General features: G+C 34.6%; 2 protein-coding genes across 2 annotated transcripts; both read right to left on the reverse strand.

Moving 5' to 3' along the window:
• Nucleotides 1–729: 729 nt before the first annotated feature.
• On the reverse strand, nt 730–9,604 carry LOC128188039 (GTP-binding protein REM 1-like). The gene is made up of 4 exons (XM_052858819.1): nt 8,811–9,604; nt 4,540–4,625; nt 2,141–2,324; nt 730–1,489 (listed from the first exon to the last, which is right to left on the reverse strand). Exons 1-4 carry the CDS (start codon nt 9,316–9,318, stop codon nt 1,233–1,235), a joined length of 1,035 nt encoding a protein of 344 aa, XP_052714779.1. The 5' UTR covers nt 9,319–9,604; the 3' UTR covers nt 730–1,232.
• Nucleotides 9,605–19,892: 10,288 nt separating this feature from the next.
• Nucleotides 19,893–24,559, reverse strand: LOC128186635 (protein transport protein SEC24-like). The gene is made up of 4 exons (XM_052856470.1): nt 23,967–24,559; nt 23,493–23,613; nt 20,389–20,537; nt 19,893–20,089 (listed from the first exon to the last, which is right to left on the reverse strand). Exons 1-4 carry the CDS (start codon nt 24,465–24,467, stop codon nt 19,979–19,981), a joined length of 882 nt encoding a protein of 293 aa, XP_052712430.1. The 5' UTR covers nt 24,468–24,559; the 3' UTR covers nt 19,893–19,978.
• Between the last annotated feature and the right edge of the window lie 415 nt (nt 24,560–24,974).

Consider the following 24,974-nt stretch of genomic DNA (forward strand, 5'->3'; position numbering starts at 1 on the left):
GATCGTTTAAAGTAGGAAAAATAACTAAAATATTGTTAATGTGCATCAGAACGTTATATAAAGAAACAGCCAAGTTGTCTTCTATGGGAATTAGAGTCTGAAATAACATCATGATTAATTCGTGCAGTCCGTGACTTTTGTAAGGTTCCTGAAGGTTTCAACCAATTTATATCAATTAAAATTTCATTCCTATCAATTTCCACAGAGCTATGAATTTCAATTAATTTCCGTAAGAAATAGAAGGAATCATACTTTGTGGATGTAAATATATTGATTTGATTATACTTTGAATGCAGTCATGCTCTGTATGAAAAATATCACAGATTCTGAGATGTATGGTATAATATTGCCAATTTGAAAAAGGGTGAATATTAAGATAAAGTATTTGGCTTCAAATACAATTTTAAATAAAATGGTTTATGCCTATTTGTTTCTTCATAACTGTGTTCTCTCTCTCTCTCCGTGCACCATTTAAATCTCTTTCAGATAGAGAGAGAGAAAGGGTAATAGTTTGACAATATCTTATTAATACAACTATGTCACACTAAATTTAACCTTGATATGGTTGCCCCACCCCCTCACCAAGAATAAGAAAACAATATTAATTATATCAAAAATAAAAAAATCATAAGTTTTCAAATTGTGATAATTTTAATAAGTAGATGTAACTAGAAAAAACAACAAACGTTGCCGATATGTAGATGTGTACATTTATCAGTTCATTTGTTAAAAAAACCCAAAAACATTATGCTGAAACCTCATCAGGCACGTAGCATCGGGAAGGGGGCATAAACGATGCTATGAGTCTGATATATCATAATTAAAATGGTAAGGCCTTCCGATGACCGAGTGCGGACAACAAGGCGTGTCTATGACTCAGTCTATTAAGATCAGCACACTGCTTACAAGATATTGTATAGCTTTTTAATCTCGAGGATCCGCACGCAGAATCCCGGCCGCTATCGTCTTAATGGACAAAATTAACATGGTTATGTCATTTACATCTCTAAAGAATTGTAATGAATACGACTGAAATCATCCCAATGTCCCATCTCTGAATATGAATATATGGATGAAAATCTCATAAAACAATTGTTGGTGTTGCATGCTACGGCAGTTATCTGTAAATTAATGATCTTGCTGAAAGTCTTGGCTTCCTTCTTAATTTGTCTAGTCTGCAAAATGTTGTCGAGTCTGCAACATAATCAGCTTTGAAATAGAATGGAATTAGGTCACACGTCATACAAATTGTCGCAGGTGCTCCCTGATTTAGCTTTCCGAGAGAAGAGTCTGTCTAGCAGTCCTAAGGCCCCTGACCTTTTGACCTTTGGCTTGGGGTGGGATCCAGGATTGACTTGAGGGGATTTCTTATTCCGACTGAGCCGGATTTGCCGTAGAATCCCCACCAGGAGTTCATCAACCTGATGGTTCAAGGCCACAGATGTCTCGATATATTTACAGCAGTGTGTGTCGGCTAATTTTCTTGCATCTGTAATGATGATAATTGAACATTGTGAAGAATATCGATCATATCCTCAAAACAATACAAACAATCCAGCAACAATCTTATTTTAATGGATTGGAAAACAAGTAATCTAGTCAAACACGCATTTTATTTGCTCTTTGCGGATAAACAGAATAATGTACCATGAAACCCACGAGACGATTTATACCATAATAGATTGTTATCTTTTAAAATGATAATAAAAACCTTTTTTTTCAGTTCAGTGAAAGAGAAAATTGCGTGATGACTGCAAAATCATTCCAAATGATGTTTTCTGCCTAAAAGAACTGTTATTCTGTGCGAAAACCCAAACAACAACAAAAATAAAACAAAACACGACAATTTCTTAATATAATTGTAGTCTATAGCATTATCCCAATCTGAAAATGAGGTGTATTTTGGATATCATAAGCGAAACAGCTAACAGCGAAGACCAAATTAAAAAAGTACCAGCCATATAGCTCTAAAAGAAACAATTAGTCTCTGATTGACAATTTTGTTCTTGTTACATTTAATGGAAAATTGGTGAAGCATCTTAATGTGTTTGTATCATTGAAAAAAAGCACAGCAATTTCAACGAAAAGTAAGACAAGTTTTTTTTTAAAAGAATGCTTTTAAAATCAAAAGAAATAATACCATTTGCCGGAACTGCCCTCTTTCGAACCAAATCGATTTTATTGGCGACAAGGATGATGGTCTTGTTGATTTTCAGTTCGTTTCGGATTTTGTTGAGGTTATCTTTGGCAATTTGGAAGGTTGAGGGATTGTTGACAGAGAACACTATGACGTAAGCATCCACACTCAAGGTTTTTAGCAACTCCTTAAAAAAAAAATATAGAATAGTCGAGGAATGCACAAGATATTGATAGTTGTTCCAGAAAGCTATGATTGCGCAAATACAGCAGGCAGAGAAAACTATCATTGGATGCAATTACTTGGTACCCAATTTGGTTTTTTGTGTTAATTGCGTGACCAAACTTTTAAATTACTTCTGGTGAGGCAGAGACGTAGGGGCAATGAAAAAAAGAGGATTTTTTTCAGTATGGAAGTAGTCGCAGCATTGCATCTTTAATGTTCTTCTGGAAGTAGTCTACACATAGTCCTATAATCTAATATCAGTCAGCTCAGAAGAGGTCGATGTCTGTTCGAAACTTCAAACGCATTTCGTGAAACAATTCATAGAAGTCTCGACGGAATTTTATTTGCACTAACGCGTTTCCTTTGTAGCAATTCTACATTACAGTGTATCTAATTTCTATCAGGACTTAAACGGCCGGGAAACGGTGAAAGTAAACCACATTATATTTCTTTGTGTTTTGGAGCTGATGTCGTTTTAATAAGATATTCTTTTAAAATAATTGTGGACAAAATGCAATATTCACCCGACACCGCTTCAATCTTGTCTCGACATTTTTTTTATCTACTAGGTTATTCCAATACACGTTGTAGAAAAATGGGGGGGGGGGGGGGACTTTGTCATCTATCATTTCAACTTGATAAAAGCTTTCAATAAATGAATTGTTCTCATCACTTCCGTGTCTCATCTTCTAATCAATAAGACCTTCTATTGCTGTAATTTGCGATTGCCCTAGATGACTTCCTTACATAAGTTACAATGAACTTGGGTTTTTTTTCTTCTATAATTAAAAGTCTGGAAGAAACGCAATAGGGCTTCTTAAAACGAGGTCAGTATTTCCAACCTCATCTTTCCTAGCCAAGGGAGTCTGACCCGTCACTTTCCTCATAATCAGGAGAGTCGCGGATTAGAATCCCTTGGCTAGCGTAGATGCCTTTACCTGACCATGGAATATCTTAAAGCATTTATATCTGTGGAAGAAACAATATAATAAGATATTGCATGCACAGGAACCCAAAATAATTAATTCTTGAGCATCTTGTAGAAATAAAGTAGAATAATATCAATTAGTGCATTAATTTTCAATGTATTGAATTTTTCAAAAAACTAGTTTCAAAGTGTAATTTTTAATCTTATAACGTTTAATCAAAAACGCATATTAATTACAGTACTTGTCCAGAGCACAGTTACATATAAATTGTGTTGATTGGTCCAGAAAAACAAATCGAATCGCGCAACAACCAACGATTAAAGATACACGTGAATTGCAAATAACTTGTTCTTCAAGAAGGTGTATGAACCTACATAACATTTCAACAAGTTGTGCTCAGACATTTGTAATGAATTTGCGCAGTTGCATATAAAGGGCGTGTTTGCTTATTTTATTGTTGTTCAGAAGAAAATGGTGTCTCATAGATGATTCACTGGTGTACATACCAGTAAAATGCCATATTAACCATACAAATTTAAACAAATGATATAAATTATATAGAGCAATGTGTCCTAACGGAGATGAGATTTTTACGCTTTTTATTATGCTATTAACCCGGGCTGCGTTCAAGATCGTACATGTAGCTGCTACGGAGGGCTACGTAGTTGAACGGTAAGCTAGCCTAGCCGCTACGTAGATATCCGTAGCCTAAATATTTTATGCTAAGCATCAAGTTCAAGATGGCCACCTTAGTTACCACTTTGTAACATACATGAAATCTCTCATTAAGTGATATTTTATTCATCCTTAAAGTTATTTTAACATGTATATATTTCCGCTTGAAATTAACAAATTACATGTATGTCGATGTAATTATTATTTAGTTGAATATGTTAAACTTCAAATCTGAGACCTAGCGGCTAACCTAGCGCTCCGTTCAATAGACCTAGATATCTACGACCTAGCGACTAGGCTAGCTGCTACGATCTTGAACGCAGCCCCGATCTCAAGAAAATATTGTAATGCATGCAGCTATATCAGTATCACCGATGATGTTTTCATTTAGAGGATGCAATGCGCGCTAGAAACGACATCGAAAATAAAAACCCACTCAGTCTTGTCACATGTCTTTGATTAACAATGTAAACATGTAGATGGTTTGTATAATTAAGTTAATAAGAATTAATGTGAAAATTTCCAATTCGAATAATTTTTACGTGTTAAAAAACTTCATGCACAAAAGTATACCTGATTATCAGTGACGTCATGAAATTCAATGGTAGATTCCTCACCGTCAAGAAGTACAGAGACCGTCATCTCGTCTTCAACGTCACCTTAAAATGTAAAATAAAGATTATCCACAAAAATAATGGTACATAACAAAATCTCAAAATCTCTCTCTCTCTCTCTCTCTCTCTCTCTCTCTCTCTCTCTCTCTCTCTCTCTCTCTGCATCATACATGCATATATTAACCAGAACAGGTTTAATAAGAATATTGCTCTTCATTCAAAATAATCACACTGCTCTCCAAATGTTCAAATGTTTAGCATTAAATCATGATGAAACTTCAATCAACCCAACTACATTCCTTGGTCAATGAACGCCGCAAGTCAAACGAGGATAACCATCAGAACATCGCTGACACACACATACGTCATGAAGATGTCCACTTGTAATGGATCTAAAGGCCACGGCTCTTTCATTTGCCGATTACTTGGAACTTGATAATTTTAAACAGAATGCATTCTTTAAACAAAAATTCCTCTTCTTTATAATGATTGTGTTTATTAGTTCATCATATAATATTAATAATTGCGTTTATTGCTTAATTTAGATTCTAAAACTGAGCACCTCTAATTTATAAATCGTGTAGAAACACACGTGCTTCTTGATATCTGAATCCAATCCAATATCATCACAACAGGAAGACTTCCATCTTTCATTATGGCATTACGATTTATCATCTCGGTCTCAGGTGGGTTTCTCTCTTTAGAATACATGCTTCTTGTCACAAGCTTTCCCTATAATTATGAACCCACAAAAGATGTATAGAGACGCCTTCAACCTTCTTTTATTAATCAAAGCCTGACAGTAGGGTATGTAACCTTTCATTGCATGTGCCAGTAACTAGTACTTATACTAGGAACTATAACACACGTGACAAGGTTAATATATTAATTGGAAAGAAAACACATCAACTGTCGTACTAAACTGGGACCGGTGAATTTCTGAAACCTGTCAATCACTTATAAATGAAGACCCTGCGATTGACTAAACTCACATATGCTGTTGAGTTATCGTATAACTTTTCAGCTAAATATAATTAATAAGAATCAAGTTATTTTGTAAGCCTAATAAATCCGTAAATCGGTGTTATACTTAAAGCTTAGGAGCATTGACAGAATGATTCATCGGTATATATAAATTTAAATTTCTTTAAAGTTATTGTACGTGTTCTAAATTTGATGAAACATCTGTTCAAGTTTCCCCCCTGACTGTAGTAGTATATACTTTACTAGTACATGTACATGGATACATGGTATATTTTCACCAATGACTTGGCGCAAGTTATAAAATAACGTTTAATTAATGTTCCAAGTGAGCTTCAAAACTACCTTCAAGAACATCTTCGTGACTACATAAAGAAAGTCATCCACCATTAGCCATTAGACGCTGGCAAACAACTTTGATACCATACGTTAGAAAACATACGCACTATCATTCAGGTTTTTTATTCAGTTTTTTGTTAGAGGGGGAGAAATGACGCGCTTTTCTTCCAAGAAAATACAAAGAGGCAACCTAAGAATAATATCCGTTGCGTGGCAAAACTCCAGCGGAGTTTCTTTCTCTGCATGAGGTTCTAAAGGTCATATTAATTTCCTCTCCGGAACAGAGATACCGCGAGAGTTTCTCTCTTTCGGCTTTCAAATGGTGACGCTTTGGCAAAAGTGATCATTGGAAAGACTCACAAACACTTTCTCGAGTCTGATTTTGAATTTCTAATGAAATGTAAATAGTTTTATCCATTATATTGATCTTTTTTGCAATTCTTGTGCGTTTCTTTTGGACTAAACATTAACAGCATTGAGATGTGAAGTGGCACGTACGTAAGGTTTTCTCAAGATTTATTAAAATAAACCCCGCAAACTTGTCGTAAATCACGACAAAAAAACCATACAAACAGCTGATAGCTTTACATTGAATCATTGATTCGAGATAGCGAAGATGCTGATACCGAGCAATTCTCCACGGTCTTGCTAACTCTGTAACAACTGTTAATGTTACAAAACGGCACATGCAATGGTTTCGTCAATATTGTCCACGGGCTTGCTACTGTATATATACATGTAATTAATATATAACAAAAATGTGGTAGTTTCCCGTTTCTGTTCTCTGGTTATGGGTTATCAACTTATGTTACAAAGGATCGTTACAACTACAAATGCAATGAAATCCTTCTACATAAAATACATCTAATCTGTATCCCTTTATATCTATACTATATGATAACTGTGTCATGATGAAATATGAAATGAAACACGATCCGGATCCACTGTGTGCGTTAGAGTATTGCACAAAAAATAAAATAAAAAATAAATCAAATGACTATATTGTAAGATAAGATAGCTTTCGTGTCATGTCTTCTTATTAAGCTGTCATGTTGTAAATTTTGTATTTACATCCACCCAGTAAAATCAAAATTTACAACATACGACAAAGCCATAAAATTTTTTGGCGTCATCTTCGCTAGCCGAGGGTTTACGATCCTCTCCGCTCCTCTGGCGAAGTGGATCGTAAACCATTGACTAGCAAAGATGCTTAGGTGTTGGATTGGCAACCTAATAAAATTATCAAAATTGCGAAGAAATAAAATGATCGCAAAGAAATAAATTGTCTTTGATACATGTGTAAACAACCTGCCATTCGACAATTACTGAATTGTTTATGGCACTTGATATGGAGCCTGAACATTATCAAATAGAAACTACCCCGAGGAACATGGCGGGCGGGGAATCTGTTAGTTATAAAAACCACAATAACTGCATGAATGATAACGTTCATGGATTTCAAGAAAAACGGCAAATCGTGGTTACGTAACTTGTGACGAATGCAAATGTCAGATTTGGATAAGGAACTATAATCAATCTTTCACAGACATGAATCGACTATTTCATTTTTATCTTGATAATTGGTGAGATCTGGAGAAGCTTCTTTAATTCCAGCTAATCAGTAACCAAGAATTTCTGTCAAATACATCTTATATGTTGAAGTGGCCAAAAATTAGATTTTTGCCTATTTATTTTTTTTTTGTTATCCATTTATTCATAAAATGTAGAACTTGCTTATCAATCGTTGTAAAATAAATAATTAAAGTTCAGGGTTTTTTTCATAAAATTAATTTGCAGATTTTAGTAAATAATACTATATGTACATGTACATGTACATGTAGTTTTTAATACATTTATTTCTTATTGACCTGTTAAATTCTTAAATTGTTTGCTTTAAAAAACATATGCATTGATTTTTTATCTTCTTTAAAAAAAAATCTACATTACGTTTTTATGTTTAAATCTGCTACAACGCGCATTTCAAGTATTACTGTGCCTCTGACCAAAAAAAAAATAAATTACTGCATGTACATTTTCAGATAGCTGAAAACGTGTTGATATCGAATGTCTTCGCTGTCTTATGTTTGTCAATAATTTGTAATGGACAGTTATTTACCATGGACCCGATGAATGAGGAACCTCAATTAAGCAAATACATTATAACGACCGATGTTCATTCTGCTACATGTAAGTTGTTTACACCAACTATGTACATGTACTTTCTATTTTTACTATCATGCATCCCAATGTATTCTGCAATGATATAGATTATTGATATAAAGTGGGGTTTTGGCCGATATACATACGACTTCTGTAATAAAGTAGCTGGTATCCATTGACAGGTAACACAAGGCAATATCGTGTTTCCTATCGACATTCTGGCATTGAAATATAGTGCCAATTTAAACATACAAATTAAGTTCATTTGTGTGCAATAGATTTACTGTGTATAATATAAAGCAAACATGTCTAATTCGATTTCTGAGCAATCCAGATTTCAGATCTGAGTTTCGTTTTTATGATGTTTGGAATTTAGATAAGGGGATGTGAAAGTGAATTATGGATCAATTTTGGGATACAATTTCTGCAATTAGACCTTCAAGCTTGTATAAAGGACACACACAACTAGCATCATTTTATTTAATTTGAGTTCATTCTCCTTTCTGTTATTTCCGTTTGCGTATAATTATCCAAATTCGATTTTTTAAATAAAAACAAGCAGCAAATTGAGTATTTAATTACCCTCTAACCCGAAGTATTTAAATTTTTTTTTCTAATTTCAGCAAAATGATAAGCATGCTATTTTAAGATATGACTCTTAATAAATACAATCTAATTTCTTAAAATAGTAAATACACAATTCATCGTGGCTCACAATAATAATTGAAACAACATTCATTATTTACGTACCAATAGATATTTCAAATCCGCCCATGTATTCGGACGTTTTGAACTGATTGACAAGAGCAGTTTTGCCCACACCCACGGACCCACAGAGCGCCACCCGGTACACATTTGGAATGGAGGTAGATGTGGCAAAGTCGATGACAGCTTCAGATTCCAGGTTATCCGATTCACTCGGAACTCTTTGTCTATGTCTGTTTATATGGAAAGGTTGTTCCGAAAAGCTTCCATCGGATGCCAAGCTCGTGTTGCTCTCGCGAAACGTATCTCCCCTATTGACGATTCCTTTTGACGTCATTTTGAACGAGCGCACGCGACGTAACGGTTCCCCATTGGCGCCCTCTCTTACCGAGAGCAAGTCTTTAGCCCCAGTGTCGGGCATGCTGTTTCGTCTGGGGACATCAATAAGTTTCTGTACCCCACGGGCACGGGGTTTATTTTTAAAAGAGTTTGTCCTTGATGGAGGTGCAGATCCATTGTGTAGTTTCACGGGACTTGAATTCGCGATTTCCATAGCGAAAATAAAACACAAGGTTACAAAGTAAACTCAAATTTTGTTGAATTCTTACATATTTTATCAGTAAATCGCAAATTCACGTCTTAGATTAAAACTCGCAGCTAAGTTTTAGAAACAGCACCATTTTCTTTTTATATACGTATCTTCCAATATTGATCCGTGTCATTCAAACGATTGCAATGATAAACGCTCTCTACCAATTCCAGAAGATCACGCTATCCACGTGACTCCGCGATAGCTCGTGCAGAAACAGCATCACCAACTGCCAGACCGTATAATACACAGGTGAAGCAGAAAAAGGGATAACTATTCTGGGGATTCAATTTACCGCAATGTCAATCTCCCATGGAAAGAATAACATTCGCCGGGAGCTTCGGATTTCCATATATTGAACCGTTCTAATCAGTGAATATTCACCAATTTAGCATGAGAAGAATTGCAAATCACAATATATATTGCATTTTACATAGTACACACATTCATTCAAACACCAGTGAAGCTTCAAATATACATTTATGTACATGTATATTTTCTTTGGAATTGAATTTAGCCTAGACATTGATCAATGCTAGAATGACTTATGAAGATAACGAATGTCATCGAGAAAGCGGGAAAATGGAACCACCGGAACAAGATCCCGGTCGTCTGCTGTGTAACAAGCAAGATCAGTACATTAATGCCTGTATCAATAGATCTGCAACTACACACATGTTCCAATCAGGGAGGAAATGACCCGAGTAAACCAGCAGGTGAAATTCCCCGGATGCTCGATTTATGAGAAACAATATGATTTCTCTTTCATTGCTCGTTTTCTGGAGGGGAAAACACGGTAACGAAAATATTGTGTCTCGATTGATGTAGTTGCTGTAGGTATTAGTACAAGGGTTTCAGCGAAAATTTACAGCCCATTATTATATACCAAGTAAAAGACATGCGTAGAACATAACGATTTGCCAAGTATTAACCGTATCTTAATGTGAAAAAGAACAAAGCAGGGCAAGAATTATATTCATTAATAAGCTTTGCAATGCTTTTCTCAACAAGCGTGTGTGTGTTTATTACTTTGGCAATGCTATTGACTAGCACATGCAGAATATTCTTGCATATAAAGCATAACATTTTACTTATTATTGCAATTAAACTTCCTTTGACAAGTTTCTAGTTATCTGGACAAATCTAGTAATTCTTCGAATAAGACTTGTATATCTCATTTGCATTATATGTCACCAATACATGATACATTGAATATAGAATATTTATATATCAATATAATAATAGGACAATATATCTTGTCCTAAGAAATAAGTTGTACATGTAATTGTCGTGGATTAGATTTCAGGAGACATTCACGAGTAAAATATAGTACGTACAATCCTTGGTTTACTTGGTATCACAGCAACTATTAATATTACTACTACAACAACTACTGCTGCATTGGACTTCTTTGACTGTTTATTAGGAGATCTACAAAGACTAGGATGAGTTACTTTATTTAAATGGCATCAACATGAAGTTTCTAATTTGGTTTTTGTACGACATGCACATACAGTTTGATCTTGTTGCCCCCCCCCCCCCCCCGGAACTTGAAGAAAGATGGTAAAACTAATTAGTTTACATGACACAGTTGCTAAATACATGTACATGTAAAAAGTTTTTAAAAAATGCCTTCTTTGTTTCAACCCCTGTTACTGGTAACTTGTTCTATGTGGGAAAATGGTTTGCCAAATTCTGCTTCCACGAAAAAAAAAACCCGTTCGCATTATGAAATATTGGAAATCACCCAAAATCAATCTATTCTGGTCGTCCATATCTCTGGAACGCAGAGCGTCTTTCTATTAATGATTACATTCACGTAAATCAGATTAATCTTATGTTTTATTGAATATTTTCCTGGATTTCAGAGAAATTTGATTTATGTTGGCAATGATATAAAGTTCACCGGAACATTTGCGAAAACATTAACGATTTTCAAGTTATTATTCATGACATGCAAATGCTTTCGTGCGTGTCGTGGGATTACTGGGTGTTGAATTGTTACGTACAGTATTCAGAATACCAGAGAATACTTGGCTTTCTGTGAAATCCAGTTTGTAGTCACTTATTTAAAGAAGTTTACTCTCTATTCAAAAGTCGCATCATACGTTTCAGAAAATTAGGAAGAGGAGGTTTAATAGCAACAGAATTGGAACAGATCAAAAAGACTGAAAAAAGAAGCTTGTTGAAATTAAAAAAAATATATACTCTCAAATCACAACTGTTACAATATTAAAATAAAACTAAAAGAATGTTGAATTTTGAAACTCTGTTAGTATCATTTATATTATACGAAATCAAACTTAAAACCAGAAGTTGTCACCTTTTATTAATGCAATGAAACAACTAAAGAAAAAAGTCCAAACGCAGGTTTATTGTAAAATAAAAGCATTTAAAGCAAAAGCATAAAGACCATGTATTAATTCTAGCAAACACGGAACGCCTAAACAAATTTATTGAAAATATTTAATATTTTATCATCGCTTTGCAATAAAATTATACCGAGTATCAGGTATCTTTCATTAATTCATGTTAGTGTTGATTTGAGCTGGGTGTTGTTAAGTTTATGGATATCCGTAAAACCAGACGAACCTTGGTTTCATCACGTAGTGAACTAGTATAAATTATAAGCGATCCAGTAAATGTTGTATCATACAGACTTCTGCGTCAGTGTGCATGCATATGCTAATGAAGAATTCCTGGTTTTTCTCACTTGTGTGAAACAACGTAAAGTACATGTAATTAATAAGACACGAAAACTGTGCTTTATTTACCCAACATATGCATGCACGTGGCACTGTTTTTAATAAAAAAAAAGAAAAAGTCGGGATATGGGAAACAGTCCTACCACAACACTTAAACAAGTAAACAAAGTCAATGTCCAAGAAATTGTCCCCCTCCTCCTCCAATGTTGCTACGTGCCTGCCCAAGGAGAGAGTTTATATTGGCGTTTTCATGACTCTCATTTAACTATGGAAATCTCTGTGCATTCATCTTTTTTTTACTCTTATAGACAATTATTAATGACATTAATTTTCTGGGTGCAGCACAGTAATGTTAATTTTGTTCTCGTCAGCAAGAAAATCATTTTTAATTTGGTTTAAATATTAATGCAAGATGAAAATATCAATATTATACGACATTCAGAAATCTGATGAAAGACCTCCTCAACAATACTGATTTTGAATTAAACGAAAGTAAACAATATCCGAAGCAAAGAATCGGTTTTATACGGTCTAATAACATACATGTACGACGCATGATGCCGAGGAATGCATGCCCATGCACACATTTTTAATGTATGGAAATAATGCGAATTCAGCTTTTGTACGTTGTCATCTCCCTCGTTTGAAGATTTGTTTTTAATGAAACTATATCAAAGTATACGTTTTCTAACACAAGTGACCGTGACGTTATAAAAAGGTCTATGCCAATATAAACTTTTTGACTAGCCGAAGAAATAGCCCATTTCAAACAACAGATTATGAATTATAAACGGATGAATGTTGTTGTCGTAAATATTATATTTCACATATCAAAAAACAATCTAATAAAACTGTGGATTTTCAGTCATTAGGGATCGAAAAATTATTCCAAAAAGTGCTTGATGTCTTGAAATTACTCCATGGTGTCGTGAATATTTAATATCAAAGTAATGCTTTTAGCTTTTTAAGATTCTTTTAAAAAATATTTCATCACAAATTCAATGAGCATTAACAATTAACCTAAAAATACCTGCATAACAGACACTTAAATTTTAATATTAAATGCTGCTGATTCAAACCCAAAATTCAGTTTTTATTTCGCTGAGTACTGGCATTCACCATAACAATGTAATTACTTCTAGGTTTATTCTTTGGTTCTAATACTATATATCTAAATACTGGAATAAGTTCAGCTCTAGACATTCATCAGGGACCCCGAGGTCATTGATATCGTTACCGTACAGTGATTGTCTGCTTTATCTAGACGAGGCAGCCATTTTTGTGACCACGATACAAACCGCATCTAGATTTCATCCCTTTCACGACATCAGGTCTCATGAAATTATGATAATCAAGCATATTTTGTTGAATTTCTTTACATTTTTAAATTTGATATTATAACAATATCCATTCATTGTTGTTGATTTTAACATTTTTTAATTGAGGGTGGGGGTATGTATATCTTAGCGTTTATATCTTACGTATACGCTTTGTCGATATACTGATTTCTGCCGTCTTGCTAAGATCTGATTTGTCATCTTGGCGAATTAAATGGCAGTGAATCGATGAGACGAGGCCGTTAACCTAATGCTAGCCGTCGTCTTAGTCTTGGAAACATAAAAAATGGCTGAGCACTGAATTCAGTTAATATACTATTGCTGCTTATAATGGAGCTGCTCTGGACTATAGTTACTAATACTGTGTATGAAATTACCTCTATTTGTAATGTTTTAATTACCACACTATGCATCCACTACTGGTTCAGGGACGTTACGCATACACGACATGGAACTCGCCCTGAGTGAGAGACCGTTTCCCCTGCATGTTCTTTTCACGATACATCTTTAACAGCGAGTTCAAGATTTTTAAAATTAATTCTGAATAAATAACCAGTTTGTTTAACCAAATACTACAAGTTTTATAAAATAAATTAGGAATTTTCTATAACAAATTGATAATTTGTTAAGACAAATTAATAAAAATATTAATATAAGAAATTATTAAATTGTTATATTATAAGGATAAGCCCAGTTAAGGTTTATTGAATCTTTAAGCATTAGAACAAAATACTAGGTTTACATGTATAATTCGAATTTTAAGCGATCCTGTTGGATATATCATTGAAAAACAAATAATGAGATAAAAATTCTTGTTAATTATAAAAATATATTGAATTTCGCTAGTTAAATGATCCGATTTTCAGGATATATGTATAGTTATGTAAATGGGTGAATTTATCTCGATCTCACATCTCGTTTCCTATGCCATAAAAATGAATGTCGCAGTAGGCACGATAAAGAACCCACACCGCTGCTCCCGAATGCTACTCATATATCTTCGGCAGCGAATTACATATAAAATAAAAAGTTCATCTCAGCCTACTCTTTCTCTCTCGCGATCTTTGTGGAGTGGATAGAATTCGGAACACTCGTTAAGTACTGTATAAATTGTAACTAGGCTACATTTTATTAAGATGGAGGCCATCTCTAAAAGCAGCGCCTAAAGACATACAAGAATACTTAGTTTGCTATTACCTTAACTTTCGACTTCAAAATTTAGATCATTGCACATCCTTTATCACTCTGTGAGTGTAGTAATTGATAGATAGAGTAAGGGGGGAAATATAGTTCAGGCAAGAATTTTACCCAGAGATCTGCTTCATGTATGACAATGATCGCTGACCTAGACACTTTGTTCAAGGTCGCTACAAATCCCTAACCAGTCTTGTAATAACGTCTGATCAACAGCAGTCCAAGGGGAGATAAATTGGTCCATGGCTGAATTTCAAAAACGATCTGTTATGACCTTCCATACTAAAATAGACGTTTGATTCAAGGTTACTTTACACACTTTTTGAAAAGTATGGACAAGATTGGACCACGATGGAAAAATATTTGGCCGGGACAAAGATTTTTTCACAGAGGTCTGAAATGATACATGCATTGACCCAAACACTTTGTTCAAAGTTACTGCATATATTTTATTCAAATGCAGCCAGGTATGAACTGAATCTGGCCAATAGGAGAGAATATGTAATCTTGACAAGAATTTTTAAAACACCTAGTCCAAGGTTCTCTGTGGTTAAGTAAAAGCTAGATTGGACCAAGGGGAGAGAAAACATACTCCGGACAAGTGATGTCGGACGGACAGACTGATCACTGAGGAGTGCCCTAATTTCAAAATAATAAATTACATTTGTTTGTATTTTTTGTTGTTTATTTTGACCCGGTTTGAAAACTAAAATTCCATGATTTTTGGATTATTAATAAATTCATATTCATCTTACGATTTGAACAAATCATGAATATTTAAATTGAAACTGAAGTAGACCTGTTTATATACTTCGAATTTCTTCTCCATAAGGCTAAGCCTACTTAATCACTTTATAAAAACGCCAAACTGACTTTAAATGTGATAAATCGAAAAAATCAATTAGGCTTGAATTAATATAACTGTTGATAAAAGTGAAAAACAATGAATGTGTACACCACGTCCTTTTTAGCATGACAGGACATAGTATCTCTTGCATGCAGATCCTATAAAAGGACCCATTCCAAAATTAAAATTTGATTGTTTTTTTTTTCTTGAAAACTCCAGAAATTAAAAAATTTCCAAAATACCAGCGGGGTCGTATTGTGATATGAAAGATAGGATGTTGGTTTTTTAACTATGCTGAGTGAGACATCCTTATATGTCAATTAAAATATCTGAGTGTTCTGTTAAGTGTGGTTTATAATGATGAAAACATTAATATAATTATTATACGTGTACATTTTATAATCCAAAATTAAAACAAAGAAAACTGTATTGAAATTTTTATTTTTCGCTAGCTTGCAGTCAGTCATATTTGTCGAACTATTTTCCCCCAAAAGAGCATGCAATTTTTTTTAAGGAAAATTCCCAATTGCAAGGGTATAGGAATTTGTAACAAGAGGCCCAGGGGCCACATCGCTCACCTGAGCAACAATTGCCTTAATTCTGATCAAATTAGCATTACAGTATCAAACCATCTTGACAACTAAGTACAGTAGATCTTGCTAAAAAAAATTGAAAATCTGCCAATTTGTATCCACCTCCTACTTTTGGTAAATACCAAGCCCCTTTTGTTGTTGTACCTGTAAGAAGATTTTTCTCTATTCCTATATACCCCCCCCCCCATTTGTGGCCCCACTTTTCTCTAGGGTATCATGGTTTCATCAAACTTATATCTGCATAACCTGTGCTTTCACACTAAGTACTGAGTTTTGGACCGAAAAACTTTCCCAGAATATTTTTAAAGATTTTCTCTATATATTCCTATGTAAAAATTCAAACCGCCATCACGGCCCCACCCTACCACAAGGGACTGTGATTTTGAATTTACACTCCCCGAGGATGCCTCTACACAAGTTAAAGCTTTTCTGGCCAAATGGTCTTTAAAAAGAAGATTTTTCTATATATTCCTATGTAAAAATTCATCCCCCACTGTGGCCTCAACATACCACTGGACTATTATTTTAACAAACTTGAATCTATACGATTTGGAAATGCTCTCACTCAGATTTGGGCTTTCCTGGCCTAATAGTTTTGAGAAGAAGATTTTTTAGAGATTTTCTCTATGTATAAAAATGTATCCCCCATTGTGGCTCCACCCTACCCCCAGGGAGCATGATTTGAACAAACTTGAATCTACATTATCTGAGTATGCTTTCATTTAAATTTGAGCTTTCCTGGCCTAATAGTTTTTGAGAAGAATATTTTTAATATACAATATATATTCCTATGTTAAACTTGATCCCCCCATTGTGGCCCCACCCTACCCCCAGGGACTATGATTTGAACAAACTTGAATCAACACTATCTGAGGATGCTTCCATTTTAATTTGATTTTTTCTGGCCTGATTGTTTTTGAGAAAAAGATTTTTATAGATTTTCTCTATATATTCCTATGTAAAACTTGGACCCCCGATTTTGTCCTCACCCTACCCCCGGGGACCATGATTTGAACGAGCTTGAATAAACACTACCTGAAGATGATTCCATTATAATTTGAGCTTTTCTGGACTAATAGTTTTTTAGAAGAAGATTTTTAAAGATGTTCTCTATATATTCCTTTGTAAAAATTCATCCCCCTATTGTGGCCCCACCCTACCCCTGGGAACCATGATTTGAACAAACTTGAATCTACACTATCTGAGGATGCTTCCACTCAAATTTGAACTTTTCTGGCCTAATAGTTTTTGAGAAGAAGATTTTTAAAGATGTTCTCTATATATTCCTATGTAAAACTCGATCCCCCAAATGTGGCCCCACCCTACCCCCAGGAACCATGATTTGAACAAACTTGAATCTACACTACCTGAGGATGCTTCCATTTTAATTTGATCTTTTCTGGCCTAATAGTTTTTGAAAAGAAGCTTTTTAAAGATTTTCTCTATATATTCCTTTGTAAAATATGATCCCCCAATTGTGGCCCCATCCTACCCCCGGGGACTATGATTTGAACAAATTTGAATCTACACTACCTGAAGATGATTCCATTTTAATTTGATCTTTTCTGGCCCAATAGTGTTTGAGAAGAAGATTTTTAAAGATTTTCTCTACATATTCCTATGTAAAACTTGATCCCCTTCTTGTGGCCCCTCCCTACCCCCAGGGACCATGATTTGAACAAACTTGAATCTACACTACCTGAGGATGCTTCCATTTTAATTTGAGCTTTTCTGGCCAAATAGTTTTTGAAAAGAAGCTTTTTAAAGATTTTCTCTATATATTCCTTTGTACAACTTGATCCCCCAATTGTGGCCCCACCCTACCCCCGGGGACCATGATTTGAAAAAATTTGAATCTACACTACCTGTGGATGCTCCCATTTTAATTTGAGCTTTTCTGGCCAAATAGTTTTTGAGAAGAAGATTTTTAAAGATGTTCTCTATATATTCCTATGTAAAACTTGATCCCCCAATTGTGGCCCCACCTTACCCCCGGGGACCATGATTTGAACAAATTTGAATCTACACTACCTGTGGATGCTTCCATTTTAATTTGATCTTTTCTGGCCCAATAGTTTTTGAGAAGAAGATTTTTAAAGATTTTCTCTACATATTCCTATGTAAAACTTGATCCCCTTCTTGTGGCCCCTCCCTACCCCCGGGGACCATGAATTGAACAAACTTGAATCTACACTACCTGATGATGCCTCCACACCAAGTTTTAGCTTTTCAGGCCAAATAGTTTTTGGAGAAGAAGATTTTTGAAAAATACCAACAAATTTTCAATAATTCTCAATTATCTCCCCTTTAAAGAGGGCGTGGCCCTTCATTTGAACAAACTTGAATCCCCTTCACCTAGTGGTGCTTTGTGCAAAATTTGGTTGAAATCTGCCCAGTGGTTCTTGAGAAGAAGATGAAAATGTGAAAAGTTAACGACGACGACAACGACAGACAACGGACAAATTGTGATCAGAAAAGCTCACTTGAGCCTTTGGCTCAGGTGAGCTAATAAAAAGGGTCCATTAAGCCCTGGCATGATAGACTCTACCAAAGACATAACCGAAAGTTCACGGTTACAGAATATTGTTTTGAGGAAAGAAAGACAACTGTTGTCAATAATATAAAATGTCCTGGCATTTTCCTTCTTATAATAAATGATTATTTAAATGCATTAAAAGCAAATTTAAATAAAATTCTTCAATAGTTTATATAACTATTAGAACCACTTATTGAAATTTCACACATCCGAAATCTTAATGTCGAAGTTTTAGTTAAAATGATTTTTCTAACATCGAATTACCTAGCAAATACACGTTTTGCGCCCTGTTCAATACACATTGTACTTCCTGTCAGGGGTGTGTGAAGTAAAAATTCAACAAGCTTTATTTATTCATCGCCATCGCATGCCTGTGCCACAATTTTAAAACAGCAAATGTTTAGTGTTAACAAACAACTACGTGTGTTTTTATAACTGAATATTTATTTCACTGACATACATATATTTTTTGGAGGATGAACATGAACATTGTATACAGTATATCGATTTTTTTTGCGCCAATATTACCGGATGTAGTTTTTGCGTGTTGTATATTTTGGGCGGGACATTAAAAAGATCACACAAAAAAATGCAAAACTTTAACATCATAAAATTTACTGGATATACAATACATTATTTATAGCCTTTATTCGTCCATGACACGGAGTTACTCTGGAAATGTGTTTGCTTTCCGAGTGTCAAGTTTGTTTAGCTTTTGAAGAAAAAAATCAAAATCGTGTTTGTGTGTATAGGGCAATATTTACATTTAATTTCTTTCCCCCTATCAAATTGCATTGATTTATTTGAGTGATATTTACGCATAACACAGAAGACCCAATCACCAAATCTGGTGCGTATGAATACAGTCTTCCTTTTTATTTTTTGAAGAACATGACCGACTCTCCTCGCGAATTCAAGCCAGATCACGACCTGATATTATACTTACGCTGATAAATATTTCTTGATGTAAACATATTTTAACAGTAAAATGAATTCAATTGATTAATTTCATAGAATTCCAAAAGTAAATTCATCAAATTACAGAATGAAACATAAAATTCTCTTAATAAGTTCTAAAATCTCTGTGCACTATTTTTGTCAGCATGATTCGGCTATTCCAATGGCTCTTCCGTTAATTGCACATTACTCGTTGAATAAGGCAGACATTTTAAAAATAAATCATGTTTTCGGAAAGAGAATAAATGTTAGAAATACGTAAATATAAGCATTGAATCATTATGTTTTGAAAGATGTGGTCTCATAACTGAAACGGTGTGTGCATGCAAATTGAATAACGCGCGCTAGCAATGCTTAAAAGTTTTGTAAATTACATATTAACTACGGGTTCCAAATTATGTTTGTGGAAAATTCGGTTCAATAGACGAAAACACTGATCTTGTTTTTGTCTGTAGCTAGTTCTGCACTATACGGTGCTTGGTGGCGAAATCATGTTCACGTGACATTTGACACATGGCACAACATTGACAGAAGACGACAGTACAGCAGTCGGAACAGACTGTTCCCTGAAAACAAAATAGTTGCGTTATACTTATGACAGCGAATAAAAGCCTTAGTAAAGTCACTTTTACATTCAACTTTTGAAGATTTTAAGAAAAAAGAACTCTATATAAAGGCAATTAGATGTACATGTATTTCAATATTTCTTTATCAACAAAGACGACCTATCCAAAAAAAAAACATTTGCCTTAATAATTAGGCCAAACCTTAGTTATATTTTAAATGTATTTTTGTTTTATAAATCATTAGTCCCACAGAATGCAATTTATTGTTATCTTAAATGTAAAACTAAAATTTTACTCACTTCTATACGGGCTTGTGTGCGCAGTTTGGTACGTAAAGATATCAAAGAACAAGTGCTACTCATTATACATGGCAGACAAGTGTGCTCTCCTAGCTTCTTCGATAAAAAGCATGGATAAAAGAAACAACCACACCAAAACACTCCACAACCTATTGTCAAAGTAAATATAGTATCACAATTTACGTTAAAGGGACTTGGACACGATTTGAGATCAAAAATTTGATTTTCATTTTTTGTGTTAACTGTGCATTTTAATTGATTGATCAAAATATTGAATGTTTAAGTCAAGTTACAATCGAGATACAGAGGTACGAATTGATTGTTATGTAAACAAAGCTCGAGTCTTACAGTCGTTTACAAAAAATGTAATGTAAACCGCCACTTTAAAGCGACATGAATTTAAAAAAGCATTTTGTCTTTATATTAGTTTCGACAGCCCCCCAACTGCCACTAAGGTATATATACCGGCTGAGAAAGTTACGTTCGGTTGCTTTCCGATTGAGGCATTCAGGTTGCACGTACTCAAAAATGATAGAACTACACATTGTAGAAATATCTTTGTAAAAATTATAATGGAAACTAAAACCATTAAAACAGAACAGATGTTTTATTCTTTGAAAGAATTTCCAAGCTGGTCTTACTTCGCGTGCGCATCGAACACGCATGTCGTTCATGCATAACATTTGCATCTTCTTGTAGACCCCCAACCGATCTTCATCCAACACAGTAAGTAAGTGATGGTTAATCCAAGAAAGTTACAACGTGATAATTTCTACAAAAACTCTCCGTTTTCTATGCTGTCACTGCACGATCTACTACTTACAGTGCAAGGTTTGCGCATGGGCGATGTTATAATAGTACGACAAAGGAGAAACGTTCTAAAATGATCGAGGGTTTTTGATTTGTGTGCCTGAATTTCAGTCCGTTTTGTTTCGTTTTTCATTGGATATTCCTTACCAGTGCAGTAAAAGTCATTATATTTTTGTTCTAAAATAATTTTCTACAAATCTTACCCTCCAATGTTACGTGTTTCGGTGGATAAGTACCCGAATGTGGTGAATTTATGGATAAATAACTCAATAGTGTTGAGTAGTTTAGAGAAAAAGATCCATTTTTCTCTTACATATTCAACACTATCGAGCTTTTTATATAACTTTAAAAAAATTCCCCCATTAGACCTCAAAGAAGCATTGACCGATTCATTTATCCAACTGCTGTAGTACATTGTCGATAGCATCTAGATATATGTAGCCTAATCATTATCCAACAGTGTCAGAACACAAGCCTGACCAGACCTTTCCGTCCTACTGAGAAGACATTTTTAAACTTAAAGTTAATTTAGAAAGGTTCAGAGTTCGGGGCAGATAATTAGATAGTGTCTTAAATAACATTAGACATTTTTAGTGATATATCAGACGATGATTTAGTAAAGAAATCAGATAGGATTCTTATGGAGTTCCAGTCTGACAACATTCCTGATGTTGGTAAAACCAATCGCAGAACCTATTTCAGGAGTTGAACGTTAAGGCATCTCTAAATCAAAATTTGCAAGAAAAACAGTCAAAATCTAGATAGGGTGTTAATCTATTCAACTTGTGGATGGGAAATAGGCAGGAAAATTGTGAAAACTGGAATGACATTCGAAAAACTCAAGGGAATTTGCTGACAATCGACTATTAAACTCTCAATTACTCTTTGGGTACCTTCGTAACTGAGTTTTGCAAAGAAAATGGCGAGGAATACCGGGGCAACACCCTTTAAGAAATTCTAATTACTGTAGCAATACAACATTACCTCCTTGAGAATGGAAGATGTGTGACCCTGGTGGATGATAACTGAACTGAAGGGATGAGAAAAATGTTGGATAAAATAAATAAAAGATTTTGCTTGAGATGAGAGAGGACAGTCGCCTATTATATCAGGGGCTGATGAAGATGATATACTTCGGACCAATACACAAGACAAACTGAGAGACACTTTATTGTTCTTGCTTGGACTTAATTTTGCTGTGCGGATAGGGGCCGAACATTATAATCTGCGGTATAGAAAAAAATCGCAATTAAAACTGGGCAAAGAAAAAGATTCTGGGCAGGAATTCCTGGAATATACAGAGGATGTTTCGAAATATAATTCTGGTTGAATTCATCATATGAGACTGAAAAGAAAACAGACGAATGCATATCACAACCTGGAGACACCAAACCTATGTGTTGTTTCAGTGTTCAAGAAATATTTTAGGTATTTTTAATTTTTAATTTTGATTTCACTTTTCTAGTTCCATGTTCTGAAATTTAAAATCACATGTGTATGTGAAAAATGAAATTGTTTATTAAGTGAAAAAATGATGTGATTTTAAGTTTTCATTTTTTGCTGTCAAACAGGCAAAAGAACGGAAAAATCAATGCTTTATATTTAAGTGCAAGGGTCAAACCGTCAAATGACGAATTACATCGTGATGTTCGGGTTGGGATTAACAACAAAAGTAATATCCAGCAACAAGAAGCGAGTGATGAAGTTAGAGGTTTAAAGAGAAAATCTTGAAGTGATTAATAAGAGTAATGCGTTTGATTCAAAATCTACTAAAAAGAAGACATTTCTGTTGAAATATTAATGCCATTTTAATGACAGAAGTCATATCGGATATGTGTAGTGATTACAAGGTTCTTATAGTGTCATGATACTTTTGCGATTGAAAATACGTTTCAGCATTTTGCCAATTGTTATCTATTGTTTCAGGCACTGTCATATATTTGATTATCCAACTGTAAAGGTAGTTGGTTCTTTATATATCTAACCCTTACTGACTGAATAGTTAAAATATACGTATACTTATTACAGTGTTGATGTCACTGAAGTTTTTAAAGCATGAATATTGCTCTCCACCTTAAACGTATAGGGAAGTGTAGCGATGAGCGTAACAGTAGAACTCGACAACTTATATGGCAGTAGTGGGAGATAATTAGGGTAAAAATACATATTTATGAATTAATGTCAGCTTTAATTCAATCGAAGAATGGTTGAAGAAAACAATTATACATGCAACATATTTTTTTTTTTACTTAAACATGAAAGAAAATATAAATTTGAGGATGTTGAAATCTTACATGATTTAATGTCGGAACAACAAGAACATAGTCCTGAGCTCCAGTTCCGCGGTGAAGGTTTGATGAATTGCGGGTATAACTGCCTCTGTATGCCTGTTGCTACGGGGTTTGATTGTCCGAGCTACGAAAGAATAGGAATGTTAACTTACAATATACATGAAGTACAATTTGGCTTCAAAAAACTCTGAATAACACATGTAGAACTGTTTCTTAGTAGAATTCTATCGCATTCTCTCATGAAAATGTTTCGACTTTATATAAACAGTTACATTCTAAACTGTTTTCATTTCAACGAACTTTTATTATGCTATAACTTTTATAAAAAAATAGCACATATTCTCATCTTTTAATAAAAAATGAGTAGTGCATGGAACGGCCCTTCTAACTCCTCAAATGACATCAGAGAAAACAAAACTGACAAAATTCGCCTTTCCTCCACCGCAAAAAATTCTTCGACACAAAATCTATACTTACGTAATTAAACACCGGTCGCTGACCAGGTTTCTGGGCAACGGGCGGGGGCCGGTACTGGTCCTGTTTTGCAGTTTGTCTCTGCATGTTTGGTTCAGCTGAAAGCGACGATGGGCGGGAATATTTTTGCATTGGTCTGCTCGGCTCTGTATGGGAAATGGGTTGCTGTTGGACAGGTTGCTGTTGGACAGGTCTAGGCATCGTTTGAGACTGGCCTGTTCCCCGGGCGATTGAGTTGTCCCTCATCAACCTGTTATCTTCCTGTCTATATTGCGGGGGCATAAAATCGGAGCGGTATGATGGTGACATAGGGCCCTCATGACCGCCATAATTCTGTCCTTTCTGGGATGTTTCTTGTATCCTTGGTGTTCTATCCGGTTGACCAATGAATATCCTCTCTGGTTGTTCTGTTACTGGCATCGTCTGATCGTGCAAGGGAATACACTCGAATTCCCCCGACATGGGTGGCGGGGCAGGAAAGTCATATTCCCCGTGCCTGCTCATTATTATTATTTTTTACAATATATAAATTATGAACGTAACAAGTCCGGTCCAGAACCACAGCACCAGGTTGCTTTAACAGAAAATGACAAGTAGGAACAAGGAAAAAGTATTGGGTGATAGTTTTGCCAAGTAGTCGCACTTATAACTAGTAAGTATTTTGAAGAGGCTTGCACTTGACAGAATTTTAAGCTGATGTTAAAAATGTTCGTCTACGTTTTGTTTTTTAAATCGGCAGATGAATGTCTTTACTTGTTAACATTATAATATATTAAAATAAAAAGTAAAAATACGAAACAAACATTTGATATAGCATGGCGATCTGGATTAATAAGGCGGTGTGAATATTTTTTTTAAAGCTGATTACTTGCATACATAAACTATATACAGCAGACTTATCACTATACTCTTGCTATATACATGTTCATCGTTTCTTAAAACGATACATATCATTTAAGGAATGTGTCATGCATATCAATGTTACGTTTTAATAATACTTTTTAGATTTTT

Source organism: Crassostrea angulata, chromosome 6 (genome assembly GCF_025612915.1).
Source record: "Crassostrea angulata isolate pt1a10 chromosome 6, ASM2561291v2, whole genome shotgun sequence".
Classification (NCBI taxonomy): domain Eukaryota; kingdom Metazoa; phylum Mollusca; class Bivalvia; order Ostreida; family Ostreidae; genus Magallana; species Magallana angulata.

Bases quoted from the DNA above. Each gene is read 5' to 3' on its own strand.
- LOC128188039 (XM_052858819.1), bottom strand. From the start codon at position 9,318: ATGGAAATCGCGAATTCAAGTCCCGTGAAACTACACAATGGATCTGCA. The intron at 2,325-4,539 runs GTATACTTTTGT...TTTTTTTTTAAG, and splicing joins ATGACGTCACTGATAATCAG to GAGTTGCTAAAAACCTTGAG. The intron at 1,490-2,140 runs GTATTATTTCTT...TCATCATTACAG, and splicing joins GAGGGCAGTTCCGGCAAATG to ATGCAAGAAAATTAGCCGAC.
- LOC128186635 (XM_052856470.1), bottom strand. From the start codon at position 24,467: ATGAGCAGGCACGGGGAATATGACTTTCCTGCCCCGCCACCCATGTCG. The intron at 20,538-23,492 runs GTAAGATTTCAA...CTTTGACAATAG, and splicing joins TTGTTCCGACATTAAATCAT to GTTGTGGAGTGTTTTGGTGT. The intron at 20,090-20,388 runs GTGAGTAAAATT...TTTTGTTTTCAG, and splicing joins GCACACAAGCCCGTATAGAA to GGAACAGTCTGTTCCGACTG.